This window comes from Coturnix japonica, chromosome 1 (assembly GCF_054131305.1).
Source record: "Coturnix japonica strain WE chromosome 1, WE-NBRP24, whole genome shotgun sequence".
Classification (NCBI taxonomy): Eukaryota; Metazoa; Chordata; class Aves; order Galliformes; family Phasianidae; genus Coturnix; species Coturnix japonica.
In genome coordinates this window covers 1,500,706-1,525,307 of record NC_140663.1, presented here as the reverse complement: position 1 = coordinate 1,525,307, position 24,602 = coordinate 1,500,706, and the positions used below count along the sequence as shown (strand labels likewise).

Genomic DNA, 24,602 nt, shown 5'->3' with positions numbered 1-24,602 from the left:
GGACCACAGGAAAGCTTACATGGACTCAGCTGGCTATGGTAACTTCACAAGCTTCCCATCTGATACAAAAGGAAAGCTGAAAATGGGACAACATGAGACACGAGTGTTCTGTGCTAACTTTACCTAGCTGACTATAGCTCCAGCTGTTAAAAGCTCCAGGGGTTTTATTGACCACTTTTAAATAATCCACTGATTTTAAACAAACAAACAAAACAAAACTAGAAAAAATAAACAGCCCAAGAGCTCATACCAGCAATTCCATCTATTTTATGACTGCACTTTTATGATGCATCTATTTTTATGTAGCACTGAGGGACATGTTCAGAGGGTGTAATGGGGATGAGTTGGGTTTGGACCTGATGATCTCAATGGTCTTTTCCAACCTTAATGATTCTGTGATTCCATGAAAATCAAATCACATTATCCATCACATTCCATTGTTATTTAAGGACCTGTCTTTATAACAACAAAAGCATAATGATGATGCAGTTTTTTACAGGATTGATAAGGAAATTGGGGTTTGCTTTTAAGATATTGTATTCCAACCAACATGTCAGGGATTAAGTATTAAAGTATGAACTGCAAGCACTTCTGTAAGCCTTAAGAATCAGATGAGGCTGTAACAGATGTGCCATGGATTTCACACTTGCACACACGTCCCCATGTGGTGCTTGCACTACAAGCACACAGGAGGTGTTTGCAGTGTCTTCCTTTGGAGCATCAGACCAAGTTCTTCAGTTATAATGTGAAGTAGGACAGACCTGAAGGGCTTACCTTCATGTATAAAAGAAATATTATGTATTCCCCTTTCTTTTTCTCCTCCTTCCTGCCCATTTTTCCTTGTCGCCTTCCGTCCCCACTCCTTCTGTACTATATCAGGTTCTGTACATATATTTAAATGTAATAAGATACATTACAAGAACTGATTTTCCCCAGGGTCAGGTTGATAAGACTGTATAAGCAGGGAATCTACAATAGTTCAAAAAGAGCAAGCTGTAGTAGATTAATTAATGATATGCAGTATAGAAACATCCGAGTAACCGTAGCTCTTCTCAGCTCACCTGAGCTATTAGTTGAATCTTGCAAAGTTGAGTGGCTCACTGCCAACCTAACAATATACAAATTTCTCTTGGAGAAATCACAGCAGTGCCAGAGCTATTGAAGATGCAAAGGTTACTCTGCCCTTACTTTGTAGAGGAGAAATCTCAGTGTGAGGTAAATAAACTTTTGAACAGCACAGCACTGACCTGCCTAATCCGTATTGCAATCTAATAGGGGAAATAAAAGCCCTGCTGTAAATTCATACACACTTTTTATTTCCCATAGATATTCAGCTTTTGGAAACAACAGGGAAAAAAAAAAAAAAAAAAGACACTGCTTTTTGGAGCTTTTGGAAGAAAAATGTACTGAATCATCAGTATGAAATAATATATTTTTATTGAAGTGGCTTGATGGTTAGGGGAGAACTGGGAGATATGAGTCCTGTCCTGCCTTCCCAGCTCTAGGACATACACATCACTTACCATTGGAATCCAGTGGAGGAAGGAGAGGAAGGAGAGGAAGAAGAGGAAGGCGGGCTGCGTGCTGCTTCCCTGTCTCTTGTTCAGTTTCAAAGGTGGTGCTTTTTTGAGGACCAAAGCACTCTTGTTGAAGAAATTGCTAACTTCACCAATATAAATGGTCTACAAGTTTTGCCAGCTCTTCCACATTGAAATTGGGCAGATCAAACACAAATGAAGCCCAAAGCTCTAATTCTGGGTTTCCCCACTGGCTGTGATTCAGTAGCCTCATTCACTGAACAGCGTCTTTCTAACAGGTTTCTCAACCTTTTCGTTACTATTATTTATGGGCCTGTAATGTTCAGCATCTTTTAAACTCTTACATGAGCACGGCTGGGTGAAAGGTTGGTATTTTAAGGGAACTTTCTTCTGCTTAAAGTTTATTATCACCAAATGTAATGCTGTCAACATCTGACATTTATGTAGTATGTTTAACCTCTGCTAATCCCTGAACATTTTGCAAATGAACAAGCCAGATGCTCTGCTGCAAAGTTTTCAGACATTTATGGATATCGCTGGATCTAATTCACACCAATGGTGAGGCAAGGTGTGTGGCAAGGTGAAGCTGTAGCCTCGACCAAAATGGGTGACTTTTCAGAGTTGTACTTTATGGGTGTCTATGGGGCTGTCTGTTGTGAACTCTTTACTTAATCATGGAGATACGCTCCAAATTCTAACATATCAAGCTCCTAGAAGCATTTCTAGGCTTCCAAATAAGTTGAAGCCAGTCTTCAAATCGGAACAAAGAAATAGGAAGGATGGGGAATGATTGCTGTGTTTTCATCTCTCGATCTTTCTTTCACTCCTGTGCCCAAGGATCACATCCTCCCTTTGAGCAATAGCACCATGCTGTGAGCTCACCTCCAGGTGAGACTCTGTCATTGCCTCATGGCCCCTTCAGAAAGTATTTACAGTCTCCAGTTTTTGAGTCATCTGCAAATGTGATTTGCAGAGTCACTTCACAGTGAAGTCCCAGCAGTTACAGGCATAGTTATTTGATGCCAAGGGAAGTCATTAGATCATAGAATGTCTTGGGTTGGGAGTGACCTTAATGGCCACGATCAGGCTGACTGGGATCTCATGCAACCTGGCTTTGAACATCTCCAGGGATGGATAATGGTGCGGCATGAACTTTTACCAGTCCTCTAGAGCTTTCCCAGTGGTATTAGATTTATGAAAAATCCACACTTAAAGGTTTAGAGAGCCTTTCAGTTATTTCTTTAATACTCTTAGGAGCTAGTTATATGGCCTGCTAATATAAGTATGTTTAACTTTAATAGTTGCTGTTTAATATGCCTCCTAGTCACTCTTAAAATCAAAAGTATTTCCTCATTACACTAAGACATGAATATAAAATCTGACTTCTTTCTATTAAAAATGAATATTTATGAAACTTTTCATATTTTCCTAAACCACAATCACCAATTTTATTAGCTTTATTTCGTATCATGCATATCCTAAAGGTTTCATTTGTTTCTTATATTTTTACACTGGCCTTGTTATTAGGACATCTTACTGTCCGTACTTCCCTCAAGCCATCGATTTGCTGTTGATATCCTTAAGTTCTCTTACTAGTTGCCAATATTTCCTAGCTGTTAATATCAGCCATAAACTCAGCTTCCTCATACTGCTGCTCCAAATCCCCAACAAGGCCTGGTAGAATTCAGCACAAAGGATTTTGTGTAGCTCCTTGCTCTTGCTCTGTTCTGCTTTTCCACTTGCACATTGCCAATGTACGTTCTCCCTTAGGCACTTGTGAAGATGCAGCAGAGCATCACAGCATTGCTGAAAATATCCCCAGTGTGCCATGAACATGGCATAGCACTGGATTTCCATTATGGGAAAGGATAATGTGGAGCTAGAAAGGGCTGAGAGAAAGGTGACAAGCAGTGGAGTGGTTTTCATGGCTGGAATGTTTGTAAGGGCTACACGGCTTTTCTGTATGGGGAAATGGGGATAAGATAATGGGAAGGGAGTGATATAATAGAGATCTGTAAAAAGTTCAAAGGGTGTGGAGCCCATGAAGAGGGGTCTCTTGTTCACTGGTTGTTTAATAGAATCATAGAATGGTTTGAGTTGGAAGAGATCTTCAAAGGTCATCCAGTCAAGTTTCCTTGCAGTGAACAGGGACAACTACAGCTCCATCAGGTGCTTGGAGCCCAGTTCAGCCTGACCTTGAGTGTCTCCATGGGCAGAGCATCTGCCACATCTCCAGGCTGTGTTAGTGCTTCACTACCCTTATCACCATTATTTTTTTTCCTTATATCCAGTCTAAATCTCCTTTTTTTCCAATTGAAACCATTCCCCTTGTCCTGTCACAACAGTCCCTGCTAAAGAGGGGACTCATAGCCCTTTAGAAGCACCTTTAGTTTGAGTTGGGATATTTTGGTCTTTAGATCCTTTCTATGCACTTGCAAAATTCAGGTCTTTGCATAAGTAGGAAGAAACTGCACCTTTATATATATATATTTACATATATATTTATTTTATATATTTTATTTTATTTTTATGCACATTTATATTTCAGCGAAACAACCCATTTTTTCCCTGTTTCTCTGAGTCTCTTTACAACAGACACCTGACAATAGAGATGCATTTTGTATCAAAGGGGTTGTCCACTTTGTTCTGACTAAATTAATTATTCCCCACTTGTAACTGCAGATAGATAGGAAAATACAAATAACAAAGCAACAAAACTAAAACCAAACCAAGTCACAACGAAAAACACTCTGTTGCTAAGACGCCAGGAGAAGAGCTCCCTTTTGTTTTATTTATTTTATTGCTTTGTCTGACTAAGTGCACTGACATACTGCTGCGTGTTTTCTGCATGTAACATTAGAGTAGTACAGCCTGGTAGGTTGGATCGCATCAGCTTGGGTCCTAATGATATCGAACATGACACTTCACAACAAGGAGCACTTCATTATGCACTGGTGTGTTTAACTTTGCACACAAACACATCTCTATTTAGACCCAGAACACTCTTACAGTGGTACTATCAGCAGGTCCTCCCTATCTGTACTTCCACATTAAATCAGACAAGCTGGGAAACTAATCTTATCATTTTTTATTTCTGTGAAGGAGCAGAAGTTTCTCAGCTCAAAGCACTCAACTCCTCAGCACCACCCTTGGGGAACCAGCCTGTCCCTACTGCCTGCAGAGATGGGCAGACAGGTTGGCTGAGGTAAATACCCACCTCACTGGGCTCTTTGGTATTTAGATACACATATAAGAACAGTGCTATTCAAAATAACATCTAAATAATACTGCTCTGACTCAGAATCTGTGCAGCAAACAGGAATGCTGTTTTTCCCCCTCCTCCTCCTCATTTCATTTGTACAACTGCCATCCTGGGTATAGTAACTGCTTGGTTACTACTGAAAGTTTAGGTGATGTCTACGTACATCTCCAGCTGCTTTGATGAGTATGTCAAGCATGTCCACAAAGATTACCCCTACTGTGTCGGCCTAATGGCAGTAGGGTACCACTGACACTTCTGATCCACTCCAGCTGCTCTTGGCATAACACCAAGAGAGATGTCTATAACAGAGAGGCATGTTAGAGACGCTGAACAAAAGGAAAGGCGCTGGCATCTTCTTATCAAAGTGTGTCGTGCTCATTCCAGCTGACACTTCAGCATTGCTTAGGTTATAGCGCTATTATTTAAATTACCCACTCATGGAAGCATCAAATACAGTTCTGTGAACAACGTGGTCCAGGTGGAATTAAGTGTGAAACACCTCCTACACTGAGAGATGCCTGCCTCTGGCTGCATGGCTTGCATGTGGGAGATATCATTTCACATGTGAAATTGTGATTACTCTTTGTCACTCTTTCAGTCATAAAACAAGTTGCTGAACATTTTGCAGTAAAGAGATGCACCTTGTCCCAAATAGATGCGCTTGGGATGCGTACAATGAAGTCCGCAATCTATTACATGATCGCCTTTCCCTGGCTGAGAATACCAACCAGATCCTGTGTTGTAAAATTAAGTACATCATAACCTGCTCTAGAGCATCTGACCTCCTCAGAAGTCATTAAAATCAAGTGAAGCATTTCAGCATGTCTAGTGGGTCCACGTAGTGCAGGATACAGACTGGGAATCTCACAGCCCCAACCATCATCAGTCTCTCAGCCCCAGCTGTGCATCCCAGCATACTTTGTTCCAAGAGAAGTGAGTGCCTTGCCATCAGTGCTGCAATAGCAAATCTTTAGGGCCTGATGAAGCAAAGATAGACAGTGGCATATTGCTTTAGGAAAGGTGGGAAGGTAATTTAGCTGTCAGGACAAATAAGGTGGGGGGAGGTTTGTAGCATTAAGTGGAATAGATGAGAAAAGGGAAGTCAAACATGATCTTGATTTTAATCAGGCAGAAGGAAAGAGGAAAAAAAATGGTGTTGTTAGATGTATTAGTTAACGGAGGTAATAGCAAGAGTTTAGAGCAAAGTGACTGCTTTGGGAAGCTCAACCTGAAAAGTGCAGTTTCTGAACTGCCCGAGTGGAAATTCAAATAACATTGCAAACAACTGCAAACAGATGAAAGGCAAAAATGAATGGTAGAGATGGAGCTATAGCAGGAAAGGCAGATGAACCTCAAAGAACGTATTTCATGAAGACAAGGGCGTTACTGAAACTGGAATTAAGGTGGGTGAGGAAGAAGAAAATGTTTGTGGATCGGACCAGTGAAACTTGAAGAAGCTGGAGCTGGTTTTGAGGCCTGAAACGAGGAGCACGATAAGTTAATTCAAACTAACTTAAGAATTGCACAAATTCAGAAAGAGCTGAAGAAATAGGAAGATCTACATTTGCACTTAGATGAGTTCTTCAACCAGAATGTTTTCAGGTTAATTCCTATCTGATGTCCACTCTGCATTAAGCTGACCATGGCAGCATCTTATTGCTGGCAGCTAAGGATCTTTCTGAATCCCTCAATGCTAAAGTGGTCCAAATTTTATTTGGAGAGCCTAGAGTATATGGATATATGTATTATACATAAGGTCCAGACACAAAAAGTAGCTCTCCTCTTCTGCGTGCATCTAAAATCTGGGCAGTGGTTTGGTAGCGTGGTAGTCAAGGAGAAACAATGTGCTCAGGACCTTGAGCAGAGAGATAAAAAATATAATGCACGATGGAGAGCAGAACTCATGGAAGGCTTGTGGAAACCAGCAGACAAAGCGCTTCTTAGGGACTGGGAAAGCCAGCGGAGTGGCCATCAGCTCCAACTCACAGGACTAGATTGCCAGAGATGTTATACATCAGCTTCCAATGGACAACAGCCAAGTCCCCACACTCCCCAACCAGCATTTCCCTGCTTTATTCCACTAAGGACACCATGTAGCAGCCAGTAAGGGAAATATCCATCTGACCTTACTCCTTCCAAACACCAGTGCACAGATAGTGACTCAAAGTGCCTCTTGGTGGCTTCCAGCTGGAGAGCTCCATGCTGGGGCACAGCCAGGATGAGGATGCAAAAGGAAAACTGTGCCACTCGTAAATCCCATTATACGGTCTGCAATCAGCCCCAAGTGCCAACAGTCAGCAGCCCGAATGTACCACCGTGCTGGTGCTGCTGTGACAAAAGCAAGGTGCTAAATTGCTCTGATTTAGCAGAAATCACTGATATATCTGACTAAAAAAAATACATGATTATAACTGCTCCTTTGTGTGCCTTTCCATGTTCACTTGAAAGAGGTACGGCAGAGTATAAAACACAGCAACATCCCCTAAGCCCAGAGGGTTTAATGAAGAATTAAGGAGATTGTAACTGCATAGCTGAAATAATAAGGAGGAAATTGAATTATTCCACCCATATTAAATGCATATATTCTTGAGCGTTTCTGCCAAAATTACTCTGCTAACCCGTGGTGTGAAATACAGTCTGTTTTCACATGGGTGCATTAAACAAAGATGCCTGCTACAGTACAACAGCTTTGAAGAGAATGGAAAGGCATCAGGATGAAAAAGCACTCCCGACGTATGGTTATATCAGCTCTAAATTGTCTCACAGCTGTTTCTAGCTCCATTAGATGGAAGACTGGGTAATTTATAGAAGTCATTTTTAACAATTTGATTGTTGGTATATATCTGCTGAATTGATTGGCTGGGGAGACAGATCTTTATTTTTATAATAGCAATAACATCCTTTGCAGATTACTGCTCAATTTATCCCTGATATTAACAGTGCTAGCCATCAACTGTTCATTTATATTATGCTGTTATTTCTTAATTATCAGTCTAATTGTAGAGGAGAGCTCAGGATGCATGAGATTAGCTGGGACGGACAAGAAACCACAGAGGCTGGGGCTCCTTCCCTTCTGATATGCTCACAGCTCTGGCTGAGATCAACAGGAATCACACACTCAGGCTTGGAGTTTTGTTTGGAAGTTTGCTAATCCTCTGTGAGCTGGAGTGGTATTTCCCACTGAAGCCAATGAGAATTCTGTTCAGATGAGAATGACATCTGTGATGTATCCCGTTCTACATCTAACGATGCTGAAGGTAATTGTTGTGGAATAGAATGAGCTTCCTATTCAAATCAGAAGTCTGTGATAGGCACATAGGAACACTCATCAATGACCAGACCATCAGGCTGTGTAACTCTTGCTGCTGTCTTTGAGGGTAGCCAGTGGTGGTTGGCTCCCATGGGGCTCAGCTGTGACCTACTATACATCTTGGGAAGAGTTTGTTCCCAGCCTCTCAGAGTAAGGACATGGCTTATACACTAAAGCTTAAATATAAATATTCTTTTCTGAGTTCTGCTGGTGGAGACAGATAGGAAATACTGTTAATAAATGGAATGAGAACAACTTTGATGTTTGATGATGGTTGGACTGGATGACCTTATTGGCCTCCTCCAACCTTAAGGGTTCTGTGATTCTAACTTTTATCCTCATTTCGAGCACTGGAAATATTGAATCAAGAAGGAAGAGCTACTAGGAGAGTGTCAATCATTCCCAGCTTGCTCAAATGAATTAGTTAATATTAGCATCGTAGCAAACACTTGAAAATATGGGAGTCCTCTACCTTCTGTGCTATTTCTAGTGAGGTCTTCTCCCTCCCATTTCATGTCACACCCGAGTTCCTTCCACTGAGACAACCAGTGACTCTTGCTAATTTATGTCATGCGCTCTTCATTCTCTTTCATCTTTTCCTCCAAGGGTGAGCTGTTACATGTCATGAAGTATTTAGTTTTCAGAGGTTTTTATTAACCCTTAGGTTGTTTGGGCATGGTCGGGAGCAGGATCTGAGACTTGGGTTTATTTACAAGCATGTGTTCTGCTTGTATTAAAAGAATAGCTTCCACATAACTTAAATGTCACCAAGCGCAGCAGGTTTATAGTAGCCTCAAAGGTTTGAATACATACAAGGGCAAGCTCCCCCGGAGTTTATCAGAGCAAATCAAAACAGCCTCCACTCAGCTGGTAATCTACGTCTTATAAGTGATACTCAAATCCAATTTATTAAGAACACATTAGTTTTTCAAGCACACCAGATTCCTGATTAATTTCCAGTGCTGTGTGTTATTTAATGCTGTAGGTTCCATTGTCATTTTTTATTTTCCACAGAGTGCTTGATTGATAGAAGCTATTGTGAGCCTGTTCTTTGAGCACATTGTTCTTGTCAAATAACAATACAAATCTTATTGATGAAAGGTCAGTGTGTCTTTTATGTATGGGAAAATCATCGTGCAAGCTTTGGGACCATGCACTGAGCATAAGCACAAATGAATGAGGGATGGTAAATGATGCCAGAAAAGTTTAATATTACAGAGGAGACATCATGCCAGTTGAATAGCTAAATTCAGCTGGTGTAACACAGCCCAGAAGTCCACGACTCAGATATTAATCAGTGTTAGATGCTCTTTTTATTTTTATGCTGCTAATCATTGTTACAAAATCAAGTGTCTGTTAGCAAGAGTGCAAATCCATTTTAAATTGAATTAGCCTTTCATTCAGAGGGCACTTGGGATTTGCTTGGGGTTTGATGGCTGACCCCAGCAATGGCTCTGTACATCACAGGTGGTGGAGGTGACAATAAACCCCCGTCTTCTGGTTCACCCATAGGATCACACCTCACACAAACCAATACTCTGTGCACCTCAGAGAGCCAAATCCTCCCCCTATGCTCTCCCCTCTGCACTGAGGTGTTGCAAGTGAAGGGAGTGCAAATTGCATCTTACGGGAGCGGTGAGATTCTCGAGCATGAAGAACAGAACTGACAGTGGCTCTGCACCTCTGTCAAAGGAGCCTCACAGCTCCACGGGCTGGTGACACTGATTTAACTCATCAAGCTGCAGAGATAAAGGTCAGACAATTTGGAAGCAGAACTCCAGTCTAGAGGAAGAGGTTTTTCACCATCAGAGCTGTGATGCTTTTAACAGTAGGTGACCTGTGAATATCAATAGGCACCTATACAAATCTTTCAGCTAATGAAGTCCTAAGAGCTACAGAACTATTTTCCTGTTCTCTTCCTGTTAAGGATAAGTACTGATGTATTTCTGAAAAGCCTGTTGTAAACTTTTTGTCTGTAAACATGAAGGGAGACCCAGGTGCAACTGAGAGCACTATCTCCTCTCTGTCTGTCTGAGGCTGAGGTTTCTTCATGTCCAAGACCACAATACTTGCTGAGTATGGAAATAGCCAGAACCTATTATAGAAAAGTAGTCAACAACAGCCACATGGGATGGCATTGCCAAAGCCTCCTCAGTTATTTCATCAAGAAATAACCAAATGGAATAGTTTGTAGACAAATGCTAATGTATGTGTTTAATATGTTCATGTGCTTTATGTCTTCAAAGGGCCTAAAAACTCTTCTAACCCCATGTGATCAAATGTAGGACAGACATCAAATTAAATGTAAGGACAGCCTAAAAAGAAAGAGAATTAGACTTCCTTCCATTAAAGCTGATCACATCCATCTTTAGTTATATTCATATTATGTTGCTCTGCTTTTGCATGTCCAAGACTAAGAAATAAGTAGCTGTTGGTCTGCCCTTGGAGTACTGTGATAAGAGATATGTCTGTCAGTGATTGCTGCAGGTGTGGGAATCTCCAACACCTGAATCCTCAACCTTGTGTCACTGCAAATGCAATTCATAGGTACTTTTCCATGTTGAGTTCCATTTCATGAGTGGATCTATCTGAGGTTGGCATTTGCAGTTCTTAATTTCCTACCTCCAAGATGGAATTTTCTCAGCTAATAAAGGTATCCAATGAGATGACAAAAAAATATCTACTGCTTCCACCGCTGTCAGCCAGGGCAGGTGTGTGTTTTTGGAGCTGTAAAGCAGGGTTCACTTCCCTCTGTTTGGGTAAACAAGGGATTTACTGCATCTATTTTCCAAACACAGGTTTGTTAGGAGGGTGTCTGACTCAGAATAAGAAAAACAGCTTAAGCAATTCAATGCACATGGAAGAAAATGGCTTCAACCTCAACAGCTACAACTCAGCATCCTTGACTCAGAACTCAGCTCCTGCACCAGATTCTGAGCTTTCTCTTATGAATCACCCTCTTTCCGCAGCTTCAAGTTTTGACATGAAGTCAAAAGAAGAAGAGAAGAAATCTCCTGCTAACATCCACGATTTTCCCAGTGCTGATAAAGGAAGAGCATTAATTACCTGAAATTGTCTCTGCTCCGCCGAGGCACAGCATTTGCCTACAGCATAGCTGATTTTCCAATATGAAAGCAATTGCAGCAGATGCTTTCCTTTCCTTTTTCATACTACTAAAAAATCCCCCCTGCATCCCTTAGCATACAACCCCCACATTTTTAGATTAATCAAGACATAAATTACACTCCTGGGAGAGAAAAGTATCTCTGTGTCTCAAAAAAAACTCCACACATGCTACTGTGCTGCAGTCCAGTGCCAAGGTTTCAACAGGCATGCAATGAACTAAGACCCAGATTGCCTCCTTTTAAACTGAGACACAGCACTGCATCAAACATGCAAATCTGGGCTGTTGCTGCTGCTCCTTATAGGATATTTGCCCAAGGGAACAGAGCAGCTGCTTGTCAGAGCCTTTGATAGTTTTAGCACAGAAAAATCTATTATTCACAAACACACACACACAAACTTGAACCAAGGATTAACTTAGATTCTAAGTTATGCAAGGATATCCCCATACTATTCTAAATAGCAGTGGGATCATCAGCTTAAGTAACAAGAAATGGTCAGGGTCAGCTTTTGAGACAGGTAAGGCTCACTGTCCACCAGGTCCTGAAATGTGACATTCCCCTCTGGATTAACATCTTAACATGGAATCATAGAAACACAAAATAATTAAGGTTTTAAAGCACTGCTAAGATCACCCAGTCCAACCATCAACCCCTCCCCACCATACCCACCAAACCATCTCTTTCAGTTCCACATCTACCCTTTCCTTGAACACCACAAGGGACAGTGAACCCACCGCCTCCCTGGGCAGCCTGCTCCAATGCCCAACCATTCTTTCTGGAAACAGTTTTTTTCTATTAAGCAACCTGAATGTAAGCATGCCCACTACTCTTCATTAGTGCTTCAGCTGAATACATCAAAGAGCCTCACTCTCCTTCCAACCCTCCATGTTCATGTCTCCTCTTGATATCACCAATCTATCTGTGTCTTTTCTCACCTAAGGTACCTTCAGGAGTGCCTCAGTCCCTTAGAAGAAGTACATCTTCACACCAACAACCAGGTTGAATGCAGGTTTTGCTGCAGAATTTGTATATAGACAGGATATTTTGCAATCTCTGTGGCTACTATACTTGATTAACTCCATATGAATAATATATGAATATATATAATATAATATATATAATATATATATGAATAAAGTGCCTTTTCATTGCAGTTCCTCTTATAATTACATCTATTTTACAATCAGGCTCTAATGAAATAGAAGAAATTAGAGAATCACAGGTTGACTGAAGCTGAAACAAACCAGTGGAAGTCATCTGGGCTGACCCCAGTATCTGAAGTGGTGAGTTGGAAGTCTTTGGCTGAGCAGATGGCTGCATCCCTGTGTCCTGAGTAACGCTGACACAAAGGGACAGTGAAGAGAAGCACATTTCCTTATAAAACAGGTAGATGAGACTCCTGGATTTCTGTAAAAGGCTCTTGACATTCTGATGCATCCCATTTTGTTCAGCAATGTAACCTTATTTAATCATATGAACATCACTGAAATCCCGATTGCCCCACTGCGTCTTTGAAGAGTGAAAAGAACAAAAGGAAATAGGGGAGAAAGCAAAGTTTTTCCCCTATAATAATCTTTGATTTCCCCTATATAATCTTTGATTCCATGGAATCAAAGAAAGGTCTGGGTTAAAAAGTATATAAAAAAATCTTACAGTTTTAACCCCCTTGTTTTGTGCAGGGTAGCCAGTTACCAGACCAGTCTGCCAAGAACCACATATAGCCTGGCCTTGAATGCATCCAGGGATGGGGCATCCACAGCCTCAATGGGAAACATGATCCAGTGCGTCACCACACTCTGGGTGAAAAACTTCCTCCTTATATCCAACCTGATCATCTGAATGGCTTCATCCTCTAGGCAGCCACCACTGAAGTAATAATAAGCATTGATAAGATCCCCTGTCAGACTCCTGCAAGCTAAACAGCAGTAGATGTATCAGCCCTTCCTGCTGAGGCAGGTGCTCCTCCAGGACCCTCATCATCTTTGCAATCCATTGCTGGACTCTCCAGCAGTTCCATGCCGTTCTCGAACAGCGGAGCCGACACCTGGACACAGGACTGGAAATGTAGCCTTACTGGGGCAGAGTAGAGGGAGAGGAGAACTCCATTTGCCCAGCTGGCCAGGCTCCTTTGAATGCAGTCCATGCTGCCACGGGTCTTCTTGCCCACAAGGGCACTCTGATGGCTCCAGAACACCCCACTGGCCTCCAGGGACCCCAGATCCTTCCCCTCAGAGCTCCTTTCCAGCTGCTCAGCTCCTAATTTTACAGAAGTGTGTGATTCTTCCTCCCCAGGTGCACTGCCCTGCACTTAGCCTAGCTGAATCTCATCTAGTTCTGCTCTACCCAATTCCCCAGGCTGCCCATGGGCTACCCAGCAGCCTTCGCACAAACACTGGTCTGGTTTTGGGAGAATATAACCCTGTGATCCCAGAGCCCAAGTTTGCCCATCTGAGCACAAGCAAAGAAGAAACAGCAGACAAAGAAATATGGGTGGGGGGGTTGGGTTTGTTTTGTTGGACAGTTGGGATTAGAGCCAGCACATTGTGCTGGGGGGGGGGAAGGGAAGGGTGATGATGATCTTTGATATTGGATCCAGGAGTGACTTCATTCCCGGGATAGCCCCTGCTGCTGGAAGTGACTCCTGCAGCCTCCTCAGTGCCAGCTGTGGGCATTTGGGGCTCGATGTGCCGCTGAGGAACGGCTTCTCCTGCGGGCCTCCCGTGGCTGCCTGGGCCGTTCCACGGTGTTTGATGGCAGGGAAACCGTCGAGGACCTCCTTGTCACCGCTCTGGTGGTGCTGCGGGATCTTCTCTGAGCAGCTGGAGATGATGTTCGCCTGCTGCCTTGAGGTCTTCTGGAGCGGCTTTGGGAAGCTGAGGCCCGACCATGCAGCGGGGAGCGGCTTCGTGTCCGCTGCCTGGGACGCCTTCTGCGTGCAGCTGCAGTGGCTGCTCTGGAGGATCCCAGTGTGCCCCGTCTGGTGGATGGCTGTGAGCTGCTTTCAGTGCTTGTACTGCCATGTTCTTGGTGCAGCTCAGATGCTTCCTGATGGACAGGAACCTGTATCTGGGTTGTTCTTCGTTCTGGCCCTGGCTCACCGGACTGATTGTTGAGCTCTGGCAGCAGGGAACTGTGTGATGGCCCCGCTGCTGCCTGGCTGGTCGGGCCAGAACTCCTGTCCTCTGGTTCCTGGTGGTTGCGGGATGGCCCCAAGCCCTCCTGGCTGGCAGTGCTGGGCCCTGGGAGCTCCAAGATGGTGCTGGAGGCTGTAAGGGAAGGCGGGAAGGTCAGCAGGAGAAAGCTGTATCCCCAGGTAGGGACAGGCTGCCATCCCCCCTGGGGCAGACAGAGTCTGTCAAAGCTGCCCCGAGTGCATGCTGCCAGGTCCTGCCTGGTCCCAACGCGGTGCCACGCAACTCATTGCCTCTTACCGGTTCCCAGGCCAGCACAGCTGTCGCACTCCCACTTGGCTGTTGTATTGCTCAAGTGGGAGCAGCGTCTGTGGGTCCCCTCAGCAGCACAGGAGCTGCACAGCATCAACTGCCAGGGCCTGGGGAAGGAAAGAGGTTGTGGTCGTGAGGACCAAGTGAGCCAAGGCAGGGAGTGCAGGGCACAGCACATCTCTGGTGCTCAGTCCTTGCTCCCCCAGCCTGTGGTGAGGCTGAGATCCCTCGCAGAGCCTCAGAGAGCTGCTGTGGTAACTCACCCCCTTGTAGCTGCCTGCCGTCTGCCTCTGGGGCAAAGGCACTTGATGGCATCGCAGTTCCGGTGCCTCTGTCGAAGTCCTGCGTATTCACCATTGTCCTCCCATGAGGGTCTTCTACAAGAGAATGGAGGGAATGTGATGAGTCCCCAGCATCCCCAGCGTGAGATCCAAGGTCATCCCATCTCATCCACCCCAACGGCATTTCCAGCTTCTCCACGAAGCTGAGGCACGTGCTCCTGCGACAGCCAAGGTCAGGCCTGCCGAGACACTCAGTGGGCCGGCCCAGCATTCACGCCTTCTCATCTGGATGATTTGGCAGAAGGACACCAACCTGTCTGGGACGTGGATCCCCATGGTGGACATTTCGGTGCAGAAGACAGTGTTGTCTCTACAGGCAGGGCACCGGAAGCAGTCCATGCCAGCATTCAAAGCCTGTTTCTGCAGGAGAAGCGCAAGAAGCAGAGTGAGTGTGAGCGGTGCCTGGTGCTGCTGGGCAGGCAACGTGTGTGCAGGGTGAGGGGAGGGCTCCTACCTGGATGCATCCGCGGTGAAACCAGTTTTGTGTGCACGCTGGGCACACCATGGTGTAATAGGACAAGCTGTCCCCCACGGTCTCCTGGCAGATGACGCAGTTGGTGTCTTCTGCTGGAGCTCTGACAGGTGTCTGTCGAGGACGGTGCTCCCAACAGAAGGACCTGGGGGAAGATGGAAGGGATGGGCACGCTGAGAAGTGCTGTGAGGAGGGCAGAGGGGCAGGAATGCACCCCCAGGCCTTGGCCGTGGCAGGCTGCTGGCAGGTGACCTTGTGGGTTCCTCCGTGGCTTGGCTGCTGCTGACAGCCCTTACCTGTGCTCTCCAAAGTATTGGGTGATGCATTGCCCGTCCTCAGCGCAGGGCAGATGGAAGCTGCGTGTACAGCCGCTCTCTGCGCATGTGATGGCAGCCCCCCTCTCACCGCAAACAAAGCATTGCTGTAAAGATCACAAGAGCCCCATCAGCGGCAGGCTCAGGGCCTGTATGGCCAGCCTCACAGCTGTGGGCAGGGCACAGGTGTGGACGCTGCTGGGTGATGCTCTACAAAGCAGCCTGGCAAACAGGGCAGGATTAGCATTGGAGGTGGTTGGAAGGGCTGTGATTGCTCTCTTTGGGTCAAGACCATGCTGGTGTGAGAGCCCCTCCTGGCAGAAATGTGCCTGCTGTGATCAGGTGCTCACCTTGTGGTTTGCCTGCTTGACCTTGCACATGAGGGGAGCAAAGTCAATGCCCATGTCTTCCTCATCAGGGGGTGTTTCTTCCAAAACGACGTGGGCAAAAGCCTGGAGGAGAGAAAAGAGCAGGGTCTCATGAGGCCAGGAAGGAAGGGAGCATCCTGTCAGGAAGCGGTCAGGATCAGCTGGGGGAACTCACCATGCAGAATTCATGGACAGAAATGAAATAGTCACCAATCATGTGGCCGACGATGTCCGGGTCACACTCTGCCCGGCCACACAGCACACACACTGCAGAGGAGAAATCAAATGTGAGCAGCAGTGAGCACCTGGTGGGGCCAGGTGTCCCCAGTCAGACCCTCACTGCTGCTCTGTGCCTGCCGTGCTGGCTGGAGTTGGTGGAGGGGAAGGGGCCGTGGCAGGCCCACCCAAGGCAGCCACACGCCAATGTGTGCCTGTCTGGGAGCTCCTGCCTGCCCCTTCCTCCCCTCTCAGCTCTCAGCCGCAGGCAGAGCCCCAGCACCCCTCTGCCCAGTGTTGGGAGCTGTGCACAGGGATGTTGTGGCCTCACCTGGTTCCTCCGAGCTGGAGGCCTTTCTCTTTCTATCAGCCATGATATGCGATAACAGCGAGCACTGCAAGAGTCACTGCTCTCACTTCACCTCACCAAACCGCACTGGTGCTCGGCCTGAGCCCGGCAGCCTTAGCTCTGCTCCAAGCATCACGTCACAATGGCCGCTCCCTGACACCCACTGTGACATCACGGTCACCGCCCCATGGCAGCTGTGGGCGCGGGCCCCTGGCTCCCAGGCAAGATGGTGGCAGCCCCACAGCTTCTCTGGGCAACCTAGGAAAGGATTTCCTCCCAACATGCTGTGTTGATCGCCCCTCTTTCTGTCAAAGCTGTGGCCACTATTATCTCAGATGAGGCTAAGTCATAAAATGTACCACTCAATAAAGAAACACGTTTCCAAGTGAAACAAACAACAAAAAAAAGACATCGAGATCAAGGCTGATGTTTCTGTTTCTCTTCAAACACTTGAAATGAGCACAGCTCATTTCTTCCTTTGCTCAACACCCTTCTCCATGGTTGTCCGCTTGCCAATGAAACAGACCACGTCTTCTTTGGAAGGATACCTCTCCTTCAAGGCTGACCAGGATCACCTCCAGTAGGTGGAAATGGACAGCCTGGTGTCCACCAGGACACCCAGGTCCTTCCGTGCAGAGCTCTTCTCCAGCCCCTGTCCCGCACTGACGTGTGCGCTTCTTCCCCTGCCCCGGGTTACCAGCTTGCACTTGGATTTTGTCTACCCCACCAGGTTCCTCTCTGTCCAGCTCTCACCGTGGCTAACTGTCTGTAAATGTCAGCACTGCATTATGGCATGCCCACCACTTCCAGACACATGCCAGGGGTACGCTTTGTCCCTTCATCCAGGTCCTTCGTGAAGCTGTGAATATCCTTCCACGTTTCACACAGAATCACAGATTCATGGAATTGTAGGGGTTGGAAGGGACCTCTAGAGATCATCGAGTCCAACCCCCTGCCAAAGCAGGCTCCCTACACCACGTCGCACAGGTAGGTGTCCAGGCGGGTCTTGAGTATCTCCAGAGAAGGAGACTCCACCACCTCCCTGGGCAGCTTGTTCCAGTGCTCCGTCACCCTCACTGTAAAGAAGTTCTTCTGCACATTCGTGCGGAACTTCCTATGCTGCACTTTCATCCCATTACCCCTAGTCCTGTCTCCACGCACTACCGAAAAGAGACCAGCCTCGCCACTATGGCCCCCACACCTCAGGTATTTATAAACCCGGATCAAATACCCTCTCAGCCTTCTTTTCTCAAGGCTAAACAGACCCAGTTTGCTAAGTCTCTCCTCATAGGGGAGATGCTCCAGGCCCTTCATCATCTTCGTGGCCCTGTGCTAGACTCTTTCCAAGAGATCCCTGTCTTTTTTGTACTGCGGAGACCAGAACTGGACACAATATTCCAGATGAGGCCTCAACAGGGCAGAGTAGAGGGGGAGGATCACCTCCCTCGACCTGCTGGACACGCTCTTTTTAATGTACCCCATTATGCCATTGGCCTTCTTGGCTACAAGGGCACACTGCTGGCTCATGGTCAATCTGTTGTCCAGCAGGATGCCCAGGTCCCTCTCAGCAGAGCTCCTCTCCAGCAGGCCTTCCCCCAGCCTGTACTGGTGCATGCAATTCTTTCTACCCAAGTGCAAGACTCTACACTTGCTTTTGTTAAACCTCATCCGGTTTCTTACTGCCCAGCTCTCCAGCCTGACCAGGTCCTGCTGAATGCCTGCACAGCCTTCAGGCATGACAGCCAATCCTCCCAACTTCATGTCATCACAAACTTTCTGAGGGTGGTCACTATCCCCTCATCAAGGTTGTTGATGAAGATGTTGAACAAGACCGGACCCAGCACAGACCCCTGGGGGACGCCGCTGATTATCCTTTATCTCCTTAGCTAGATTCAGCTCCAGGTAATTCAACTCCTCACTGGGCAGTCGCTTGAACGTGTGGCGTCCCAGCCCTCCGAAAGGCCTTTTCTAGGCAGAGGCCGTGGAGGCAGAGCCATTGCCGTGGCAGTGCCCGCCCCGTGCCAGCCGCAATGGTGAGGGCCGCCAGGCTGCTCCGATATCCCAGCGTATCCCTTGATAAAGGAACCAGCCAAAACCACTCTGTGCCTCGCGATCAGTCACTGAGGATCAGGACGGGAATGCTCCAAAGCAGCTCATCGCGGCCATCGGGGATTTCTTAGGGGTTTCTGCCCGTTCAATCCCCACCGCCTCAGCCACTCAGGCAGAGGCCTGATGTAGGCTGCACCCACAGCTGTACTTTCCTGGATGGATCCTTCATTTTGACCCATTTAAGTCCCTCCCCAGCTTTGCTGTAGGCACCATTCTGGGACTGTAATGTGGCCACCAGTCTCCTTTGAGCATTCTCTTGTCCATGCTGAAGAGCCCCAGCTCACTGAGACTGTCCTTGCAGGCGATGGATGTGCTCCAGCCCTCTGGCAGTCTTTGTGGCCCTCCTCTGGCTGTGCTCTGACAGCTCCACGTTGGGGACTCCAGCAGTCTGCACTAAAAAGCATCCAGGCGTCTTTTGAATATCTCAGGAATAAGGAGAGTCCACAACTTCTCTGAACAGCTTGTCCCAGTGTTGGGTCACCCTGACTGTAAAGAAGTGTTTGGTCACGTTCCTATGGAAGAGTTAGTGCCTAATACTCCTTGGTGCTGTTGCAGGGCAGCAAGGAAGAAAGTTTGGTCTGATCCTCTTGGGAGCCACCACTGAAGTAATGAAAAGAATTGATAAGATCCCCTGTCAGACTCCTGCAAGCTAAACAGCAGTAGATGTATCAGCCCTTCCTGCTGAGGCAGGTGCTCCTCCAGGACCCTCATCGTCTTTGCAATCCATTGCTGGACTCTCCAGCAGTTCCCTGCCGTTCTCGAGATGCAGAGCCCAGACCTGGACACAGGACTCCAGATGTGGCCTCGCTGGGCAAAGTAGAGGGAGAAGAGAACTACTTTTGCCCAGGTGGCCACGCTCCTTTGAACGCAGCCCAGGTTGCCACAGGTCTTCTTGGCTACAAGGGAACCCTGACATCTCCCGACCACCCTACTGGCCTCCTGAGAACTCAGAACCTTCCCCACAGAGCTCCTGTCCAGCAGCTCAGCTCTGAACTTTATAGAAGCGTGCGCTTCATCCTCCCCAGGTGTAGTGCCCTGCAGTTAGACTAGTTGAACGTCATCTAGTTCTGCTGCAGCCAATTGTCCAGGCTGTGCAGGGGCTGCCCAGCAGCCTTTGCACAACCACAGGGAAGCTGCTTAGGAGGAGAAAACCCTATGATCCCAGAACCTAAGTTTGCCCACATCAGGACAAGCACAGAAAAGGAAGCTGACAAAGAAATGTAAGGGGGATGGTTGGGTTTATTGTGTTGGATTCTTGTTTGTTGTGGTGGACTGGAGCCAGCACATAGTACTGGCCCACGGCTGGTTCCTTCCCACATATTTTAGGGATGATTTTAGGGGGGGGACATCGGATGTTGGACTGATGTTGAACCAAGCAGTGTCTTCCTGCTTGGACAGACAGCACTGTTGGAACCATTTCCCTGATGTAATTTTGGGGATGGCTGGTGGATTCGGGATGCTGCCTTGATGCTGGATCTAGGCTGGATGCTAGCTTCGATGTTGGATTCATTCCTGGGACAGCCTTTGCCGTCTCCTGCAGCCTCTTCTCAGCCGGCTTTGGGCATATGGACATAGACGTGCCGCTGAGGAAAGGCTTTGCATGCGGGCCTCCCGTGGCTGCCTGGACCATTCTACAGCATCTGAACGCAGGGAAGCCCTGAAGGACCTCCCTGTCACCGGTCTGGTGGTGCTACGGGCTCTGCTCAGAGCAGCTGGAGCTGGTGTGTGCCTGCTGCCTTGAGGTCTTCTAGTCGGGCTCTGGGAACCTGGGGCCCGACCTTGCAGCGGGGAGCGGCTTCGTGTCCGGCTCGTTCGCCACTGCCTGGGACGCGTTCTGCGTGCAGCGGCAGTGGCTGTTCTGGAGGCTCTTGATGTGTCCTGTCTAGTGGAATGCGGGAGCTGCCTTCAGTGCCCAGATGTAGCCTCACTGGGGCAGAGTAGAGGGAGAGGAGAACTCCATTTGCCCAGCTGGCCAGGCTCCTTCGAATGCAGTCCATGCTGACACAGGTCTTCTTGCCCACAAGGGCACTCTGATGGTTCCCGACAACCCCACTGGTCTCCAGGGACCCCAGATCCTTCCCCTCAGAGCTCCTTTCCAGCTGCTCAGCTCCTAATTTTACAGAAGTGTGTGTTTCTTCCTCCCCAGGTGCACTGCCCTGCACTTAGCCTAGCTGAACCTCATCTAGTTCTGCTCTACCCAATTCCCCAGGCTGCCCATCGGCTACCCTGCCTTCGCACAAACACTGGGCTGGTTTTGGGAGGATATAACCCCGTGATCTGAGCACCTATGTTGGCCAAGCTGAGCACAAGCAAAGAAGAAACAGCAGACAAAGAAATATGGGTGGGGGGGTTGGGTTTATTTTGTTGGACAGTTGGGATTAGAGCCAGCACATTGTGCTGGCACATGGATGGTTTGATGTCATAGTTTTTGGGGTGTCTGTGTTTGGGGTGAGGGGGGGGGAAGGGAAGGGTGATGATGATCTTTGATATTGGATCCAGGAGTGACTTCATTCCCGGGATAGCCCCCGCTGTTGGAAGTGACTCCTGCAGCCTCCTCAGTGCCAGCTGTGGGCATTTGGGGCTCGATGTGCCGCTGAGGAACGGCTTCTCCTGCGGGCCTCCCGTGGCTGCCTGGGCCGTTCCACGGTGTTTGATGGCAGGGAAACCGTCGAGGACCTCCTTGTCACCGCTCTGGTGGTGCTGCGGGATCTTCTCTGAGCAGCTGGAGATGATGTTCGCCTGCTGCCTTGAGGTCTTCTGGAGCGGCTTTGGGAAGCTGGGGCCTGACCATGCAGCGGGGAGCGGCTTCGTGTCCGCTGCCTGGGATGCCTTCTGCGTGCAGCCGCAGTGGCTGCTCTGGAGGATCCCAGTGTGCCCCGTCTGGTGGATGGCTGTGAGCTGCTTTCAGTGCTTCTGCTGCCATGTTCTTGGTGCAGCTCAGATGCTTCCTGATGGACAGGAACCTGTATGTGGGCTGTTCTTCGTTCTGGCCCTGGCTCACCGGACTGATTGTTGAGCTCTGGCAGCAGGGAACTGTGTGATGGCCCCTCTGCTGCCTGGCTGGTCGGGCCAGAACTCCTGTCCTCTGGTTCCTGGTGGTTGCGGGATGGCCCCAAGCCCTCCTGGCTGGCAGTGCTGGGCCCTGGGAGCTCCAAGATGGTGCTGGAGGCTGTAAGGGAAGGCGGGAAGGTCAGCAGGAGAAAGCTGTATCCCCAGGTAGGGACAGGCTGCCATCCCCCCTGGGGCAGACAGACCCTGTCAAAGCTGCCCCGAGTGCATGCTGCCAGGTCCTTCCTGGTCCCAACGCGGTGCCACGCAACTCATTGCCTCTTACCGGTTCCCAGGCCAGCACAGCTGTCGCACTCCCACTTGGCTGTTGTATTGCTCAAGTGGGAGCAGCGTCTGTGGGTCCCCTCAGCAGCACAGGAGCTGCACAGCATCAACTGCCAGGGCCTGGGGAAGGAAAGAGGTTGTGGTCGTGAGGACCAAGTGAGCCAAGGCAGGGAGTGCCGGGCACAGCACATCTCTGGTGCTCAGTCCTTGCTCCCCCAGCCTGTGGTGAGGCTGAGATCCCTCGCAGAGCCTCAGAGAGCTGCTGTGGTAACTCACCCCCTTGTAGCTGCCTGCCGTCTGCCTCTAGGGCAAAGGCACTTGATGGCATCGCAGTTCCGGTGCCTCTGTCGAAGTCCTTCGTATTCACCATTGTCCTCCCATGAGGGTCTTCTACAAGAGAATGGAGGGAATGTGATGAGTCCCCAGCATCCCCAGCGTGAGATCCAAGGTCATCCCATCTCATCCACCCCAACGGCATTTCCAGCTTCTCCACGAAGCTGAGGCACGTGCTCCTGCGACAGCCAAGGGTCAGGCCTGCCAAGACACTCATTGGGCCAGCCCAGCATTCACGCCTTCTCATCTGGATGATTTGGCAGAAGGACACCAACCTGTCTGGGACGTGGATCCCCATGGTGGACATTTCGGTGCAGAACACAGTGTTGTCTCTACAGGCAGGGCACCGGAAGCAGTCCATGCCAGCATTCAAAGCCTGTTTCTGCAGGAGAAGCGCAAGAAGCAGAGTGAGCGTGAGCGGTGCCTGGTGCTGCTGGGCAGGCAACGTGTGTGCAGGGTGAGGGGAGGGCTCCTACCTGGATGCATCCGCGGTGGAACCAGTTTTGTGTGCACGCTGGGCACACCATGGTGTAGTAGGACAAGCTGTCCCCCACGGTCTCCTGGCAGATGACGCAGTTGGTGTCTTCTGCTGGAGCTCTGACAGGTGTCTGTCGAGGACGGTGCTCCCAACAGAAGGACCTGGGGGAAGATGGAAGGGATGGGCACGCTGAGAAGTGCTGTGAGGAGGGCAGAGGGGCAGGAATGCACCCCCAGGCCTTGGTCTTGGCAGGCTGCTGACAGATGACCTTGTGGGTTCCTCCATGGCTTGGCTGCTGCTGACAGCCCTTACCTGTGCTCTCCAAAGTATTGGGTGATGCATTGCCCGTCCTCAGCGCAGGGCAGATGGAAGCTGCGTGTACAGCCGCTCTCTGCGCATGTGATGGCAGCCCCCCTCTCACCGCAAACAAAGCATTGCTGTAAAGATCACAAGAGCCCCATCAGCGGCAGGCTCAGGGCCTGCATGGCCAGCCTCACAGCTGTGGGCAGGGCACAGGTGTGGACGCTGCTGGGACACGCTGTACAAAGCAGCCTGGCAAACAGGGCAGGATTAGCGTTGGAGGTGGTTGGAAGGGCTGCGATTGCTCTCTTTGGGTCAAGGCTAAGCTGGTGTGAGAGCCCCTCCTGGCAGAAATGTGCCTGCTGTGGTCAGCTGCTCACCTTGTGGTTTGCCTGCTTGACCTTGCACATGAGGGGAGCAAAGTCAATGCCCATGTCTTCCTCATCGGGGGGTGTTTCTTCCAAAACGACGTGGGCAAAAGCCTGGAGGAGAGAAAAGAGCAGGGTCTCATGAGGCCAGGAAGGAAGGGAGCATCCTGTCAGGAAGCGGTCAGGATCAGCTGGGGGAACTCACCATGCAGAACTCATGGACAGAAATGAAATAGTCACCAATCATGTGGCCGACGATGTCCGGGTCAAAGTCTGCCCGGCCACACAGCACACACTCTGCAGAGGAGAAATCAAATGTGAGCAGCAGTGAGCACCTGGTGGGGCCAGGTGTCCCCAGTCAGACCCTCACTGCTGCTCTGTGCCTGCCGTGCTGGCTGGAGTTGGTGGAGGGGAAGGGGCCGTGGCAGGCCCACCCAAGGCAGCCACACGCCAATGTGTGCCCGTCTGGGAGCTCCTGCCTGCCCCTTCCTCCCCTCTCAGCTCTCAGCCGCAGGCAGAGCCCCAGCACCCCTCTGCCCAGTACTGGGAGCTGTGCACAGGGATGTTGTGGCCTCACCTGGTTCCTCCGAGCTGGAGGCCTTTCTCTTTCTATCAGCCATGATATGCGATAACAGCGAGCACTGCAAGAGTCACTGCTCTCACTTCACCTCACCAAACCGCACTGGTGCTCGGCCTGTGCCCGGCAGCCTTAGCTCTGCTCCAAGCATCACGTCACAATGGCCGCTCCCTGACACCCACTGTGACATCACGGTCACCGCCCCATGGCAGGTGTGGGCGCGGGCCCTTGGCTCCCAGGCAAGATGGTGGCAGCCCCACAGCTTCTCTGGGCAACCTTGGAAAGGATTTCCTCCCAACATGCTGTGTTGATCGCCCCTCTTTCTGTTTGAACTATGACTAGTATTATCTCAGATGAGGCTAACTC

The 24,602-nt window shown here is 48.7% G+C and overlaps 2 protein-coding genes and 1 long non-coding RNA gene across 5 annotated transcripts; all 3 read right to left on the bottom strand.

The window, feature by feature from the left end:
* Positions 1-13,791: 13,791 nt before the first annotated feature.
* LOC146762226 (uncharacterized) lies at positions 13,792-15,093 on the bottom strand. Its single transcript, XM_085511703.1, has 2 exons — positions 14,667-15,093; positions 13,792-14,501 (listed from the first exon to the last, which is right to left on the bottom strand). Exons 1-2 carry the CDS (start codon positions 14,854-14,856, stop codon positions 13,888-13,890), a joined length of 804 nt encoding a protein of 267 aa, XP_085367829.1. The 5' UTR covers positions 14,857-15,093; the 3' UTR covers positions 13,792-13,887.
* Positions 15,094-15,549: 456 nt separating this feature from the next.
* LOC146762225 (uncharacterized) lies at positions 15,550-16,379 on the bottom strand. Its single transcript, XR_014932840.1, has 3 exons — positions 16,156-16,379; positions 15,788-15,912; positions 15,550-15,636 (listed from the first exon to the last, which is right to left on the bottom strand). It is a non-coding gene; the product is annotated as an uncharacterized LOC146762225 (long non-coding RNA).
* Positions 16,380-21,207: 4,828 nt separating this feature from the next.
* On the bottom strand, positions 21,208-24,113 carry LOC116653176 (E3 ubiquitin-protein ligase PHF7-like). Of its 3 annotated transcripts, XM_085536739.1 has the most exons (8): positions 23,865-24,113; positions 23,672-23,773; positions 23,304-23,428; positions 22,990-23,152; positions 22,789-22,895; positions 22,457-22,570; positions 22,182-22,300; positions 21,208-22,016 (listed from the first exon to the last, which is right to left on the bottom strand). In XM_085536739.1, the coding sequence occupies exons 1-8, from the start codon at positions 23,904-23,906 to the stop codon at positions 21,403-21,405; spliced, it is 1,386 nt and encodes a 461-aa protein (XP_085392865.1). In that variant the 5' UTR covers positions 23,907-24,113; the 3' UTR covers positions 21,208-21,402. The 3 variants fall into 3 exon arrangements, with proteins under 3 accessions (XP_085392865.1, XP_085392864.1, XP_085392863.1); XM_085536738.1 differs by having other exon boundaries at positions 22,990-23,428; XM_085536737.1 differs by having other exon boundaries at positions 22,990-23,428; positions 23,672-24,113.
* Positions 24,114-24,602: the final 489 nt, after the last annotated feature.